Source organism: Xylocopa sonorina, chromosome 15, assembly GCF_050948175.1.
Source record: "Xylocopa sonorina isolate GNS202 chromosome 15, iyXylSono1_principal, whole genome shotgun sequence".
Classification (NCBI taxonomy): Eukaryota; Metazoa; Arthropoda; class Insecta; order Hymenoptera; family Apidae; genus Xylocopa; species Xylocopa sonorina.
Window position 1 is genome coordinate 3,293,103 of NC_135207.1, and position 17,629 is coordinate 3,310,731.

The 17,629-nt window shown below is 35.1% G+C and overlaps 2 protein-coding genes and 1 long non-coding RNA gene across 3 annotated transcripts in view; all 3 read left to right on the forward strand.

The window, feature by feature from the left end:
• The window catches only part of LOC143430877 (thiol S-methyltransferase TMT1B-like), a 257,467-nt gene that overhangs the window by 232,053 nt on the left and 7,785 nt on the right, over nt 1-17,629 (forward strand). The gene's annotated exons all lie outside the window — the stretch shown is intronic.
• Nucleotides 804-5,446, forward strand: LOC143430882 (uncharacterized). The gene is made up of 3 exons (XR_013102658.1): nt 804-1,046; nt 3,869-4,200; nt 5,319-5,446. It is a non-coding gene; the product is annotated as an uncharacterized LOC143430882 (long non-coding RNA).
• LOC143430864 (1-phosphatidylinositol 4,5-bisphosphate phosphodiesterase epsilon-1) overlaps nt 5,335-17,629 on the forward strand; it is a 38,570-nt gene continuing 26,275 nt past the window's right edge. The window contains exons 1-3 of the mRNA XM_076907334.1: nt 5,335-5,464; nt 10,938-11,133; nt 17,212-17,436. Of these exons, the coding sequence (XP_076763449.1) occupies nt 5,442-5,464; nt 10,938-11,133; nt 17,212-17,436 (444 nt within the window). The 5' untranslated portion in view covers nt 5,335-5,441. The remainder of the gene's footprint in view (nt 5,465-10,937; nt 11,134-17,211; nt 17,437-17,629) is intronic.

A 17,629-nucleotide genomic window follows, 5' to 3' on the forward strand; every position in this document is an offset into this window, starting at 1 on the left:
TAATTACATAGAATTATTTTCTAATCGTATACCTTAACAATATTTATTTCAAGCACGCGTGTCGCCATTCTTTAGAATTCCACTTGAACTTATAAATCACGATGGCAGCGACTCCTGAAACGACACTAAAATTCCAAAAACTTAAATAAATGACAAAAAAGAATATTCGAACATTCTACGAATTTCGTCATCTTTAGAATTCCTTAGAAATCTTTAGAATTAGAATAGATTTAAAAATTACAAATCACGCTAGTGGCCACCCCTCAAAGGGCACTAAAATTCCAGAAACTAAAATAAATGTCGGAAAAAGAATATTCAAATATTCCACGAATCTCGTCACCTTTATATTCTCCTTGAAATTACAAATCACGCTGGCAGCGACCCCTCAAACAGCACTAATGGCAAAAAAAAATTCGAACATCCACGAATCTCGTCATCTTTAGAATTCCCCTTAAAATTACAAATCACGCTAGAGCAGCGACCCCTGGAACGCCACTAAAATTTCAGAAACTAAAATAAATAGCAAAGAAAGAATATTCGAACATTCCACAAATTTCATCACCTTTAGAATTCCCTCGAACTTACAAATCAGCTGACAGCAACCCCTCGAACACCACTAAAATTCCCAAACCTGAAATAAATAGCAAAAACCATATTCAAACATTCCATAAAGCTCACCATTTCTCTTGACGCCAAATAAATTCAAATTATCGACCGAGTTTTCTCTTCTTACTTGTAGGTCAACGAAGGGACGTGGGCGACAGTAAGATAGGAGAGAAACTGGAGGAGGGCAGGACGGACGAGGAGAGGGGGAAGGAAGGAGCTGTCCTGGCGCGATCTTGTTCACCAGAGGTCAATGGAGTCATCGTGATGCAGGCTGGAAAACTACGTGGGAATTACCCGTCGTGGTCGTCGGGCTGATTTCAACGGTGAACGGTGGCGACTCCACCCGTGGGTGGAACCGCCGTTTTCATCACCGTCAACGGCGAGTAATACAGCCACTTCCGCTTCCTCCACCCCACGTGGCCGAACCATTACCTGATAAGGTTGGTCCACGGATTTTAATTGCACTATTTCGCGCGACTCTTCTCCATTCGCTGTCTGGCCCACTGTTTCCTTTTCCTATCGCAGCGTGCGATTCTTTAATTAGCGGTTTCGTTAGCGTGGTTGTTGATACGCGGTTGGTAGATGGCGCGCCTCGCGTGTTAACCTCTACGGGCTGTGAATCTTTTTTATTTGCAGATAGTTCGCAAGGCGTTAACTTTACCGGTTACTAAACGCTGAGAACGATATTGTTATTGGCTGACTTACAGACATTGCGCGATAAGACGCGTAGGCCATCTTGTGAGAAGATAGAGATTGCTTTGGTAATGTGTAGATGCATTCATTGTTACCTGAAAGTTACACGGGATCGTAGAGGGTTAAGGATTCTGTAGAATGTGTGTGCAGGTATATATCAGGATTTCTAACCTTTTGTTGTACTTTGATTTTTTGATAATTTGTTTTTCGTATTTTTTTACTTCTGCTTTTTTTTTATAAATAGATAGCATTGTGAATCGAGTTGGTATTGTAAGATCAATCCAGTGATAAATATGGTAAATGTATGTATATATATATTTAAATTGAGAACCAGTGAAGAGGTTGAATAATTCGGATTTATTGAAATTCATCGGAATGTAGGTTGAAGGATATTTTTATAACAGTTATTTTTATAACTGGTTATTCAGATCATCGAATTTTTCATTTCGTTGCAGAATTCTAATTGATCTATCTTGCAATAAATATTTGATTTATAAATATGTTAGCAGAATTTATAATTATAACTTTATTATTAATTTATTATATGATTATTCAGATATTAGCAGAATTTATAATTGCAACTTTATTATTCATTTTCGTATATCGTTTATATCGTTCAGCATATTATGAGTTTGACTGCAGGGTAAAAAATGGCGGAATTGCATTCGTGGATTTACATTTTGGAAATTCCTCATATACGCATCACTAGTGTGTAGTAACGCATAGACACCTTGTTGCAATTATTGGCTTCCAAACTACTACTATTAAGTAGCTATTAGTGCTGAGTACAGCTACTTAGTTAATAGTAGCAGTTCGTAAGCCAATAAGTACCAGAGGGTGCTTCTGTTCTCCACAACACAGAATTTTCTCACTCGTTCTCGATAGGATTTCCAACGTGATCTTTTTCTTCTCGTAAACAGAAACTTAAATGCAATCTTATCATTCTTTATTTTTCATTTACTTTCACTTCTAATTTGATCAAATTAGATGATAAATATTCATGAAACAGAATTGCTGTCTAGTTTGGAACCACTTTGAAACATTTTTGTCACTCGTTCTCGATAGGATTCCCAATGTGATTTTTTTCTTCTCGAAAACAGAAGCTCAAACGCAATTTTATCATTCTTAATTTTATTCATTTACCTTGATTTCTAATTTAATTAAATTAGAAGATAAATATTCATAAAAAAAAAATTTGCCATCCAGTTTGAAACCACTCTGAAACGTTCGCATCGAATGTGACCAGAGAATGTTATATTTCCAAAAACAGAAACTCAAACACAATTTTATCATTCTTCATTTTTCATTTACCTTGACTTCTAATTTGATCAAATTGAACGATAAATATTCATGAAAAAAAATTCTTCAAATCCAATTTGGAGCCACTCTGAAACGTTTGCATCGAATGTGGGCAGAGAATGTTATGCGATTCGCTCTTATAATAATGCAATCCATAATATTTTCGCTAAATGTATCGCGCATGGAATAATTCGAGTGTTCGTTGTTGTCATCGCAAATGGATGCCGCTCGTACGTTCCGCGGGCACCCGTGTACGCGTATTACGCCCGTGTATGCTCGAGCTTAACGAATCGCACCAATCTTAATTATTTTTTATGGAACTGGGTCAGATTTTAAATCGCCGACGTGCTTCGAATAATGGTTTAATGCCATCCTGTGTACTTTTGGCCATTCCTCGGACTGAAGCACGCGAACGAGCAATACGCTCTTGTTTTTATACCTGTCGCCATTTCTGCTCGAGTTTTTACAATTTCTGAGTAAATTCTAGCAACGTTTGTTCATATGAAAATTTGCACCATGAATATATTACTTCATCGTACACGCATGACTGCAAGTAATAATGTATTTTTATGAAAAACGAGTTCCACATGAAATATAAAAAGACTGAGATTTTTTGTTTCTTTATTAAGTATGAAATATGATTTCGAGTATAGTCACGATTTATCAGTCCTTATTCAGATATTAGCAGAGTTTATAATTACAAGTTTATTATTTACTTTATATATGGTCGTTCAGATAATCAAATTTTTTGTGTAATTCCACATCACACGAATAAAATTCAAACCAATCGCAAACGAGAAAGCTAACTTAAACGTTATCTCCATCCTTCACAAGTCATTCTTGAGAAATTAATGTTTCCTCAAAATTTTCCATTAAAATAGAAATTTTCTATTACTGGTACCCAACGTCCAAAAAGACAAGGAATTACAATTAGAAGCGCTTGAATTACACAAATAAAATTCAAACCAATCGCAAACGATCTTATCTCCATCATTTACAAGTCATTTTTGAGAAATTAATGCTTTTCCAAAACCTTTCATTAAAATGAAAATTTTCTACTGTTAGTGCCCAACGTTCAGAAAGACAAAGAATTACAATCTCAGAAACACTCGAATTACACCAATAAAATTCCATCATCCACAACTTTCGTTACTCAACTTTCGAACAGTAGTGCACACGCACGTCTCGAGAAGCGTCAGTGCGAACCAGCATTACGCGACACTCGACACGACAATCTATTAAAGTGGACGCGTGTGAAATGTTTAATTAGAGCTGGAGAAGCGGCCGCAGCCGCAGCCGCCTCAGAGCTCTGAGGAGCTGGAGGATCTGCACAAGCTGCTGCACTTCCCCGAGGAGGTGGCGCTCAGGTTGACGGAGACCGAGTACCAGCTGTTCTACCAGGTACCGCCGCAAGAGTACCTCAGGCACGTGGCACATGATCAGAACACGCAGAAAACACCTGCCAGGCCACCCCCGTCGCCGAGTCGCAGCTATTGCAATCCTAGCACCGCCAACAGCTCGACCCAGACCGAGGAAGAGTCTAACTGGCCTGTACCCAATCTCTTCTCCTCCGTTCAGACACTCATCAATCGTTTCAATGAGGTAATTACTAGTCTGGACGTCTTTCAGCTCAGTTGCTTAACACGTTGACGCACATTTTTGACTACGAGTACGATCGCCCTCAGAAACAGTTTTCCTTTTTCGATTGTTTATGACTGCCAGATGAAAAAAAAGTTGTACGTTCGAAAGTGAAAATTATCACATTTTGCCACAATTTTTCCCGGAAATACTTTCGACGGCTATAATCGTCATTTGCTCAGCACGTCATTTTTCTGTTCCCAAAGCAAATGACGGCTATAACCGTCGTGATGATTGTAAATTAATTTATGAAAAAATTCTTACAAAATAAATGGTTCGTCTTCGCAGAATCATCTTTCGACTGCATCCATTTCAGTGGATTAAACTTTTCGACTGTTATAGCAGTCATTTATCTCTGGATACTCAAATGGTTCGAAGCGAAAAAAAACCAACTAATATGCTATCTGACGTGTTATCACTTGTTTTCTAGATACGTTACTCAATAATTAACAAGTGTATATGTTAGTACACTTCGTATTGGCTTCAGATTGGCTATAGACGTCATTTGCGTCAACGTGTTAAGCTACTCTCTGAAAATGTATCGAAATTAATTTTTGTCTGGAAGAAACGCGATGAGAGAATGTTCGTTTCTGTTTAAATCTTTGAAGTGTATCGAGATGCATTTTTATTTTAAATCGTTTTAAGTCAGACGTGAACACAGTGAATACTTTTCATAGATACACTAGACGAACCTAAATTTATTGTTTATGTAGTTAATTCTGATGCATTCTTATACAGAACAGATAATCAGTTATATATTGTATAATAACAGTACTAATAGTAATAATAGTAATAATGATAACATTCGTTTTATAATTTCTAATTAAATATAACTAATTGTTGAGATAATTTTCAGACAACAAACAAAAATCAGTTATACATAATAACAGTAATAATAGTAATAACGATGAGATACATTTTATAGTTTCCAATTAAATACAACTAATTGTTGGAATAATTTTGCATCGAAACTCGTCGAGTGTAATTAACAAGTCCCATTAAAATATTCCAACGCGTATGAATAGTTTGATCTACGAATTACTCGGAGGATTACGTTGATCGTTGTTAATGTGGAATTTTAGGTAAGCTCATGGGTCACTCACGCGATTACCAGCGGTTCAACGGTGGAAGAAAGACAGGCGATATTGTCCTGTTTCCTGCGAATAGCTCAGACCTGTTGGAATACCGGAAACTTTAATTCAGCCATGGAAATTGTTGCCGGCCTCAAGTAAGTTATCCGCGTAAACCCACGTCCCCCCACGTCGTTTCACCGCTCCCATCTTCTCACGTGTTAAATCAGAATGCCTACCGACTGGCTCGCATAACTCTGCCATCCCCCCCTCTTTTCTCTATTTCCAGTCCCTCAGACGTTAAATCAGAGCGCTCGCTTATCCGCTGCGATTAATTAACCCAGGTTCAACCAATTATTCGACCGTTCGTCGAGCCAATTGTTTCGCGTATTAAATAATATCGCATAGTGGAAAGCTATGCTTACGATTTTTGATAATTATAAATTCGAGATTGAGTAGTAGAATATTTATCGCATATTTAGAAGTCATTCGAGAATAAATCTGGGATTGAAAAATGATCAGATGTTGAAATTAAGTGAAACTGAAGCGCCATGAGATATACAGAGAAATTCAGGAATTAAGAATAGAAATTGATTGTTTGCTTGTGTCAATATCTAGAAATATAATTAACAGAGGATGATCAATGAAAATTTACTTTTTCGTTTAAATAATTGAATGTGAACGTATGGAAGAGTGTAGACAATTTTAATTAAATCTTATTTATATTTAATACTACATATTTGCACAAAATTACAAAATCCTCGAGGTGTCGACAGAATTTAAATAAATAAGATAATCGAGTATAAATTTCAAGAATATTATTCGATCAATACGTGTAAAGAACGACAGAAGTTTAATGTATAATTGCAAATTTCGTTAGACTCGTCCAAAACTAAAGCTACAGTCTCTGGCTTCGTTAATCGTCAGACTCGATTGATCTTAATTCATTGAAATGATGGAATCCAACGGGTTGCCGTTAATCCATTATCTCGCGATGAATAATTGAAGCAAAACGCTATTCCAAATTGCAATTAGTCACTATTCCAGCGAGAAGCTGCTTCGTACTTCACTAAAGAACTTATCGCTGTACTTATCCAAGTACGTTCATTGGTTCTTGGTGCTTAACAGTGGCGATTTATAAAACCAGTATTTCCCTCTTAATTACTACCCCTTTCAAATGAACCAGTTTTCAATAGACATAATAGCTTTTAGAAGTAATTTTCAATTGTAAACTTACAATTTAAAATCTTAACAAGTGAAATACAATTTAAAACAACAGCATACAATTAAAATTTTCTTCTTGCAAAAGTATCAATATTAAATTGAATTTTTATGAATTTTTTGTTGTTACCACAGTATAATTAACTGCTAAATTCATTAGTAATGGTAATAAATAATGAAATATAATTCATTTCTTTAGAGAATGTGTTTCAGCCTCTGACATAATTAATTATCATGTTTTGCGTTATAGTTCATAATTAATGAACCTCTTTCAGTTTATCCGAATCAAACATGGATATCTTTTCATTTGAAAACGTTATCCGTTCGTTCGTACTTGCATGCACGCAAAGACATTCATTATTTAAACTGTCTGAAACAGTGATAAACTTGATCCCAACAAGTAGTAGAATAATGGAGGGTATTAGGAGTTATAAGAATTTATGATCACCTAAGTGAGACGAGTATCATGGAGGTTCATAGATAAATTATTCGAGAATAAATTAATTTCTTCAGAAACTAAAAAAGAAAACGAATTTAACTGTTTTGTTCTAATAACGTAATTAATAAGAGAATATTTCAGGAAGATTCACATTTTCGTTTAAATGATTATATTCGAATATGTGCGGTTGAATAGTCGAATTAATTGTTCGCAAATAATCAATTAATTATACTTTTTAGTATTATAATATATTTTTAATATAATAATATAGTAATATATTTTTTAGTATAATTAATTATACTTTTTCACTTTCGATAGAAAACAATTTATCTCTAACAATTATTTTTCTCGTTGCGCGTACAATATTTAATATTTCATTATCACGCAATTTTTACTTTTATACGCTGGTTGCGCAATTTCATAAATCACTTTGTGTCTCAGTTATATTATTTATCCTCGTCAACGTTCCAACGAAAAGGAGGAACTAATACGCTTTAAAATTATAAATTTCTCGCTGACAGATTTTCATAAATTTCTACTTTGCAGACCTTTTCGAAATTACCCAGAGTTGATTCAGCAACTCTACTTAAAATCATCGAGCCGCATTTATATTCAATTTTATAAACGCAGAAGTTTTAAAGCGCAACAACGCTTCGAAGCTCTTGGTTAGAAACTTCCAAGTTATTTCAAGCGAAAGATCTTTTTAATAGCCGCTTAAATCTCCCAATAAGCTTTGCATTTTGAAAAACAATTAAGGTAAATTCACCGACAGTCTCTTCTGTTATCGTTGAAAGCCACGAGTCTCTCTGTTTTTTTTTTTTTTTTACGCGAGAAAGAAGAAAAGAAGGGAATGAAAAAAAAGAAGCAGTTCAGTCTTAAGTGGCAACGTTGCGATCGCGCTGGGACCGCGAATGGAAGAATAGAGTAGTTTTTATTGCTGACACCGTAAAACCACCAACCCCGCAATCGGTGGTGGCGCGCAAAAAGATAAAAGTTGCTGCTCGAGCGGTCATTGTACCGAATTGCCGTCCACTGTACTTACGAATTACTGCCCCAGTATATGCTTCTGCTTAATCATGAGTTCCAGTTTCGGGAACTATGCAATCAGCTGAATAGTTGAAATTTTCCGCGCACCAGTCTAAGCCATTACGCCCAGAGACTTCTACTATGCATGATAACAGTCTCTAAAGACGATATTAATAGTTAAGCGTTGCGTGGTATTGAAATATATGGAATAATAATGTGTGAAATAATAATAATATATGAAATATATGGGATAATAATAATATATGGAATAGTAATATGTGAAATATAAAAATAATATATGAAATATATGGAATAATATACGCGATAAATTAAAATCATTCAGTATTAAAAGCATTTATTTGCTTCTATCGAATCGAGTAAAGCAAAATACGTTCTTGTTCGAGAAGAATTCGATTTCTTTTTAGAAATGTGAATAAGAAAATTAAAACAGTTAAGTATTCTTAATTTTGAGATCAAGTGGGGTATTGGTATGTATAGAATAGTTTGTGGAATTATTTTTATATTTATATCGAGATTAAGATGATCTTTAAATCTTATTTATATTTCGAGTGTTCCTTGAATTTAAAACATTTAATTCTATCTATGAAAATTCCAAATGTACTGTATTCTTTGCCTTTTTTTTGTTGTTGTTTCGAACAAATACATCCATCGAATACGTTTTCTGAGAAAGATGCAATACAATCTCAAACTACTAACTGATTTATTAAACTATTTTATAAGCCTCCGATACAAATTTTGCATTTACATCCCAGACATACATTTTTTCAAAATATTTCATTTATAACTTCTAAGGTTTACACCTCTCGAATGAGTGCTTAGCATCGTTTTAACTTTAAATACCTAGAAATATCCCAATATGAAACTTACTTCACTGAAGTAGATATAAAAATGAAAAGTTACCCTTTTAATTCGAAATACAATGCTCGCAATGATCCATTTTCTACCTCGCACAACCCTTAAAATAAAAAACCTTTCAAGTATATCTCAAAGAAGTATTCATTTAAAAATTATTCTACGAATTACTTAAAAATTAAAACAGCTAAGTGTCAGTGTATAAAAATTGCAAATATCATATTTAAAATTACAAGCATCGACGATCCTTTAAGAAAATCATAAAATCGTCGCAGATCAAATGTCATAAAGTGTGTCCAACATTAAACTCCAGAATCAAGCAACAAAATTAAACAAGCTTCCACATATACTATTATTAGTTTCAATAATAACCTACGATACAATGAAAATAATAAAAAGCTCTATACAGTCGAGAAAAGCTCTATACAGTCGGTTTTTAGGACGAATAAATAAATGTGAAACAGAACGCAGCAGAATTTTCCTTCACCGTTTGCACTCCATTGTCCAATGCATCAAAGACACGATTGGTAGCTGCAGACAGTTTGCCCGTTTGTCCATTAGATTGATCGTGAAATGTAAATAAACGCTCGCGCTCGATAGCTCTCCGATTTCGATTCATTCGGGAACAAAACTTCGTACAAGGACGTGTTATTGCATTTGCGTCTCGTCTCGCAACGCGTGGATTTTCAGATCGTCCCTCGTCGCTCTCTGGGAGTTGTGGATCCCAGATCGAACGCGGTTACTCGCGACACTCTCCTCTAACTTAATATTAGACAGCTTGCTTTAATTGCTTCGCGGTTCTCGACCGTGTGGAATTCGTATTTTCTCTCACAGCTCGACAATACCTCTGTTCTGATCATTTTTTCATGGAGTAAATAACTTACGAATGAATTTAACCCCTTAGCCTACACAAAATCTGCCAATTGCGCGAGCCAAAGTAAACAAGAAGTTCAGTCGCGCTCCATGTTATTTAGTTGCTGAGCTTTCTGCTCGAATTGGCGCAAAAATGTACAATTCTTATGAAATGTTGAAGCACGTTGCGTCAGTTTTGCTGCGAATTAAAGAGAGAAGGAAGGAAAAGAGAGGGAAGAACGTTTCGTCTTGAGTCTGGTAGTGGAATTATCATAGGGATAGGTTAGAAGTTGTATATATTGAAACAGAGAAAGAAATGTAAACTTACGGGAAACTATAAGCGTTGATGTCATTGAATTTACATTATTAGTACATATTTACATTGAAAGTAATGACTTTGAAGCGCGTTGCTTCGATTTTGCTGCGAATGAAAGAGCAGAGAAAGAAGAACGTTTCGTTTTGGGTCTACTAGTGGACTCATCAGTGCTGCTATTTTTTTTTTTTTTTTTAAATAAATTTAGTTATTATAGGGTTATTATAGGGAGTTATATAAACGCTTAATCTAACTTATTTTATGTTACAATTATCCTTAGTCGATTGGCTATTTATTGGGCTCGTCGACTTATCTAGTTTACAATATGTTTGTTTCTTTCTTTTTCTTAAGTAGTATGATCTACTTTGTCCATTATTGTTAAAGGGTGTAAAATCAGCGCGAACATTTGACTTTTCAAGCTTTGTCTACTTACATAACATCAGTGCTGCTATCTAGCAGGCAAAGCCTTAGACGCTGAAACTTAGTGACAGGTCAGAAGTTGTATACATTGGAAGGAATAAATTGTGCACTTTCGGAAAACTAAGCGATTATGTCCCTCTAGTGGCGAGTGTAGAAAGGCCGCCATAACGTGTACATTTCGAGTCTAAAAAAGTAATTGTGAAGTAAAGAACAACGTCTCTGGTTCGACAGTGATACACTGAATTTTATGCGTAAGTTCCTGACCACAAGTTAGTCTCGTGCTTTTCGTTTGTAACACAAATTATTTACCACGAGTTAGAATCGTGGTTTTCACTTGTGACACAAATTATTTACACGAGTCAGACTCGTGATTATAGGCTAAGGGGTTAAATCTCCGCCATGTTGAGAGTCTCATTCAATGGAAACAAAATGGTACGCGCGACAATAGGGGATCACTGTTTCTAATGAAACGCAAATACTTTTTCAGGTCCAACAAGCTGAAACCCTTTTGGCACAGCGTGACCGAGCCAGTACCAGTTCTGGAAAGTCTCTCGTCGGCCCTTTTGTCTACCGAGTATGAATACGCGCTGGCTCGCGCTCTGGCAATGCCGGAATGTCCAGTGGTGCCGTTCTTCGGAGCTTTCTTGCGGGAATTGCGGGAAGTCATTGCGTTCGAGTCCAAGGTAAACTGTTAAACACCATTCCCCTAGCAGTCGCTACTCTGTTCCTCGAACAACGCGAAACAGACCTTCAAACTTTTACGCGCGACGTTACGGAAATTAATAAGGACGTGTTCGAGCTTCAAAGTCCGTGCAAAGCCATGTTCGACTCTCGTTACGTCCACAGGATGAACAGAAGTTTAATAACTGAATAATAATTCGTGAAAATATAATAGAATCTCATAAACTCAAATATATCTTTTTATTAAGTCATGCTCAATGTATCACAAAGTGAAATCGATTCACTAGAACAGGCACGTCGAAAGTGTTTTTTGACTTATTGTTTAAAAAAAAAGGAATACACATTTCCTTAACCAAATTCGTATCGCTTCTATATCTATTCAATATCTACTCGATACCAGTTTAGTATCTCTCAAGTAAATATAAATAACTCAAAATAACTCGAATAAATATAAATTAAATTATTCTTTTATTAATTGGTACACAATGTATCACAAAGTGGAATCGATTCACTAAAATAAACACGTTGAAAGTGTTCCTTGACTTATTGTTTTCAAAAAAGGGGGGATCTTCAAAATCGAACGCACATATCCTTAACCAGATTTGTATCGCTTCGATATCTATTCAATACCAATTCGATACCAGTTTAGTACCTCTCAAATAAATATAAATAACTCAAAATAACTCAAATAAATAGGAATTAAATTATCTTTTTATTAATCCATACACAACGTATCACAAAGTGTAATCGATTCACTAGAACAGACACGTCGAAAGTGTTCTCTGACTTATTGTTTAAAAAAAAAAGGGGGAGCTTCAAAATCGAATACACATATCCTTAACCAGATTCGTATCGCTTCGATATCTATTGAACATCGATTCGATACCACTTCAGTATCGGTCCCAGTTCAATTCCATTCGAATTCAAGCGCAGTTCCGTCCCAGTTCCGATTTAGTTTCAAATCGAGCTGCGTTTCAGCCTAAGTCACTGCTAAGCTCTTTATCATCGGACATCTATTTCCACCTGTATGGCCCACTGGTATAGGATAATTCCAATACGCTATAAAGTCCACCGTTCGGGACAATTAATTCGATTCCCACGAAAATCATTGGTCTCCCGCTGGGACGGTACGAAATTGTGATACGTGACAATGTTATCAGATCAATCGACCAGTTTCTCGCTGTATCGCTTACACGAAACTGCTGGTGAAACGAAGGTGGAACTCGCCCTGGAATCGAACGATTTCACGGGCGAGCTTACACGTGCGATCTGGCGGCGGGCCAAGCAAGTTCCTCGATAAAATCCGCACATCCACTGTTCTACGTCGAGAGTGTCACGTAATATGTTATGAGGTGATTTAAAAAAAAATGCTCACTCGACTCTTTAATTAATATTTCAAATACAAAGTATAATGTCGGGACGATTCTTATGCAGAGTTTTAACAGTACAGACCGAAGGGTTAATCAAGACTAAAGACTGGACAATTCTCAGGTCTTCTTATACTATGTAGTTTTAAAGTAGTGGCACAAGGACTTCAATCTTATTTCTTGGGAATCAGAGTGCCAGTAGGGTGATAACTCTAATCTTATTGATTGCAAATAAAGTCTTCAATCTTATTTCTTGGGAATAAAGTATCAACAGGACGCGTGCCAGTAAGGTGATGACTCTAATCTTATTAATTAGGAATATTTCGTGGGAATAAAGTATCAACAGGATGAGTGCCAGCAAGGTGACGCTAGTTTACTTATCGATACCTCTAGTTGAGAATGTATTTGACATCAAAAGAGCGTCGAACCGTGGCACACGAGCAACTATGAGGCTGCAGGTCACCTGGAGATGCGAGTGGGCTACTCAAATTGCCAATTCTTTCCCTCTGCGTTTCTCTTCGTCTCGCTTTGACCACCTTTAAAATACGTGGGAAAAAATATGGTCACTGGCTGCTAACCGTTCGAACCAGGGGACGTAAACGATGGAAGCCTCTGCGATATATCACGGTTCTCGACGCGACGCCTCTGACAAAAGAAATTGAAAATTCCTGGTCAATTATTGAAAACGAACGATCGTAGAATTTATACGTGACTTGGATACTTTAAAGTGTAGTTTGTGGTAATTCTGGTAACGCTGCGCGTAATTTACTAGCATCGGTGCAGAAAAAGAAGTGAAAATTTGCTTGGAGAGTCTGAAATTTTACATATAAATTATTAAAATAATGTAGAATATTTAGCATATGTTTTTTTTATATTAAAGACAATGAAAAATAGGAAATATTGTAGTAAATATCATAACTGGAATATTGTAAAGTACAATTTTTATGATTAATTAGCTGAAAGAATTGAAAGCAGACTTTTCGAGCAGATCGCGTTTTCGCTTTCGATACAATCGCGTTATTGAAAAGCAATATAGCGAAACGTGGTATGCTTTCAGCGCGAAGTTTCTAACTTACAAATAATTCGAGCATATTTGTTGCGCGTTACGAGCATAACTGTGCAGCAAAGCATTCACTCGTGACTGTAAATTTGCCGACACGTTGTTGCCCCTGTACAAAATTTGTTCGTAAATATTGTAATGCTATTCGTCGATGAGAATGGTCTTTTCGATCGATATGGTTTCATGACGGAATCAAAACTGGGTGAATGCTGTGTAAATTAATTATAAATCTATTGGGTTGTAAGTAGCTGCATCACTGTACAAAGAACTTTCTTTTTGTGTGCAATTAGCAGGGCATAAAAGGCGTCAGGCAATAAATACTAAATAATTTAAAAATTGTTACACTTGTTAGCACTGTTCAAAAAATGAATTACGTACATATAATTAGTTATATATTGTAACGATACTTTTTACGATAAAGTACAACAGATTTTACAAATAAATAAGTTATCGATAATTAATAATAAAGAATATTAGACTATTAATAAGATATCGATAACATTATTTTACTTGAATGTAACTTACGTTGTTAGATGACGTTATGAACGTTATTTAATGAACTTTTACAGTTCTGTTGTGACGAATAAAAGATTATTCTGCGTTATTATCTCATACGCGAGCTACTCTAAAATGAATGAAATTACATTTGTAAAAATGCTTCTAAGTTCCGTCTCCTTGAAAATCAAAGTAATCCTCCTTGAGAAGTAGCTCCCTTGAGAAGCGATATACGGATGAAGTTTATTTTCCATTCCTTGAAACAATGTTCGAGGTTCTTATCTTTTAAAACGTTCAGATAGTCGGTCATGGCTTTTTGAATGTCCTCGTTTATATGAAAATGAGCTCCTCCTAGATAATCTTTAATTCTGGTAAATAAGAAAGAGCCGTCCAGATGTTGAGATTTCCAGTGCCGTTGTAATTATCATTATAACAGCAAAGTTCTTTAACAGACATTAAAATGTCAAAAGAAAACTTCTCTCTCAACAAAAAGGATTAATCAACCGCTTGTGACTGGTTCTGAAGGATCTTGCAGAAAGTTGCTCCTCTTCAATAGTTTCTCATTACCATAAAAATATATAGATCACCGAAAAACCTATACATCTGATAATAATCAAATAAAAAATACTTTTATATGTTATATACATACTTTTTAGTTCCACTTTTTGCAAGATAATTACTCGAGATATTATTATTTCATTTTATAGCTGTTTTGCACCTGATAATAATCAAATACAAATACTTTTATATATTATATGCATACATTTCAGTTCCACTTTTTGCAGCATAATTACTCAAGACATTATTATTTCATTTAACAGCCATTTTGCACCAATTGAACTAATTAAAATACATTGTATCTATAAACTACCCAAGCAATTAGGATTAGTAAATGACTACATAGTAATATAACATGAAATTTAAACGCAAACCTTAATAATATACTTACACACATAGTAAAGTAACCAAAACCATCCTTTTTAAATCTACGTCATCTCAAGTTCTCGAACCTTTAACGAACGCCTTGATTATCATAATCTATGAAAGTACGAAGCTGAATACTCGTTGTAATTCGTTGTTACGAGGAAGGAATCGTCGAGAAGGAAGAAAGAAGAGGGAGAACGTGCGCAGCGATAAGGTTAGGGGTTTCTATCGGCCTCCAGCAGCAACGATGGTTGTAGGCCGGCGGAAACTACTTGCTCTTGTCGCTAATGATCGTCGCCTTGAATCACGCTGACCTCGCTTCGGATTCATTCGGGTTCTTTGAATATTTTAATGAGCAATATTCACGTAATTAATGAATACTTGTTTTGCCATTGTATATATTATTTAGCATCGTCCATGCAATATTCATTGGGCGTGTTAAGTGAATTGTGTGTGCATAAGAGAAAGTGAAATACAAGTATTATGGCGTTAGATGTAATTAGTATACTGCAATTGCGCATATGTGTATAAATATTAAGGTAATGTGAGTAAATGTTTTTTGTAAAGTATTGTTTGTATTCTTTGTGCATTATTAGCAGACAAAGTGGTATATTGTAAGTTGCTAATGATGACGAGTTGCTCTGATTTGGAGGTTATGATTAGATAAGTTTAATGTTTGGTGTATAAAAAATTTGAGAACTGTCGAGGTTTATCCTTTTATTCTTCGATTTTAATCTTTAACAATTGCTAAAATAATCGAACTTTAAAAACTAAGTTTATTGTTCGATTCTAATTTTTAACAATTGTTAAAATAATCGAACTTTAAAAACTAAGTTTTTTCTTTGATTCTAATTTTTTACAACTGCTAAAATAGTCAAACTTTGAAAACTGAGGGAAACTATATTTGGTAATACGTAAATCACTGTTTAATATTGATTATATTACAAGCATGCATAATTATTTGAAACTGTGAAATAACTAATTTGTTATTTTATTTTATTATATAATATTAATTTTAATAACATCACCAGTGCACAATATAGTGTACGCCTTCAATTTTCAACGAAAACAGTTGCAAATTTTTATATAATATTTTTCTTTTAATCAACGTCCTTCCTATTTTGACAAAAAAAAAAACAGAAAACCAACGTCTCAGTACATTTGTTCAACACACTACATCGATATTTGATATTTACAAGGACAATCATTCTGTTTGGTCGATGGTTCTTGGAAATTCGGTTAAAATCACTCTCGGACAGAATCCAATACGCTATTCGTTGAACAAATGCCTTTACCGAAGTTCAAAGTGCAAACGGGCATCGGGAGCTTCAGCCCCACTAATAGAACAGTGGACTTTAATGGGTCAAATTGATGAAATTTTGATCGACATTTGGTACAGAGTACCTCCATTTACAGGTATAGCTGTGCACGTAAAAATATCTTCGTAGAGCCACAGCAAAGACATCATTCTAAATTTACGAAACATAAAACCGTTATATCTGTAAATTGATTCTCTGTAAATTTTTTAATTAACGCAATCTCCTTAAATATTAACACTACATATTAACTTTTCATTCATTAACACATACAGAACCATTGCAAAGTGTTTTCAGTGTTAAAAAAATATTTTTCTCTCGTACGATATTATTAGTACAATAATTAATATTACAATAAAAATTGTAATATAATATCCTAAAATTAATTTTCACTCGCTTCGAGAACGTATATGTAATGTGAAAAATATTAACGCGTTTATATCAAAGATACGTCGATAAGAAAATATTGTTTTTCATTGGTGCGAGGTACGAGTAATCTTGGAAGGTTTCATAAAGCGCAGCCGCAAATGATGGAAGAACTTAATGCCAGAGGAATTCCGATATTACAAGATTCCAATATTGTGATATTGAAATATTTCTGTCAACCGATTAGAATACGTTAAATTTATAAATTACCCGCACAATTTACAGCCCTGCTCAAATTCTATGCCTACGTGAAAGTTATTAGAACAAATGGGAATTGAGAAAACGCATTTGACTTCCGTTTCAAATAATGGAAGAACTTGATGCCAGAGAAATTCCAATATTGTGATATTGAAATATTTCTGTCAACCGATTAGAATACGTTAAATTTATAAATTACCCGCACGATTTACAGCTGTGATCAAATTCTGTGCCTACATGAATGAGTTGTTAGAACAAAAGGGAATGAGAAAACACATTTGACTTCCGTTTCAGTGCTCGTTCGAGTACAAGGAAAAACGCGAGTCGCCACGCGCCATCAGGAAGGATGCAGAGTCCGAAAACCAACCGTCCTCGGAGCAAACCACGAAAATCGTCAGCGATACCGGCACAGAATCGTCCACTGAATGGAACTTGAGAAACAGTTCCTTGAAGAGACAAGAGAACACTCCCATCCGCGATACCAGCACTGTCCTCGAGAAAATCGCCGAATTTCATAAGGTAATTTCCCTGCGGTGTTGTCAAATTATTCCACGCAACTTTCTCAGCTTAGTAAAGCAGTTTTTACCATTTTATTCTTGCCATTGGCTAATAATCTGCATGGTTAGACGCTGTGGCATAATCAGTGGCTAATTTATAAATTCATGGCCAGCTTTTAATTAACCTTCTTCTTCTGAATATTTGATTATATTTA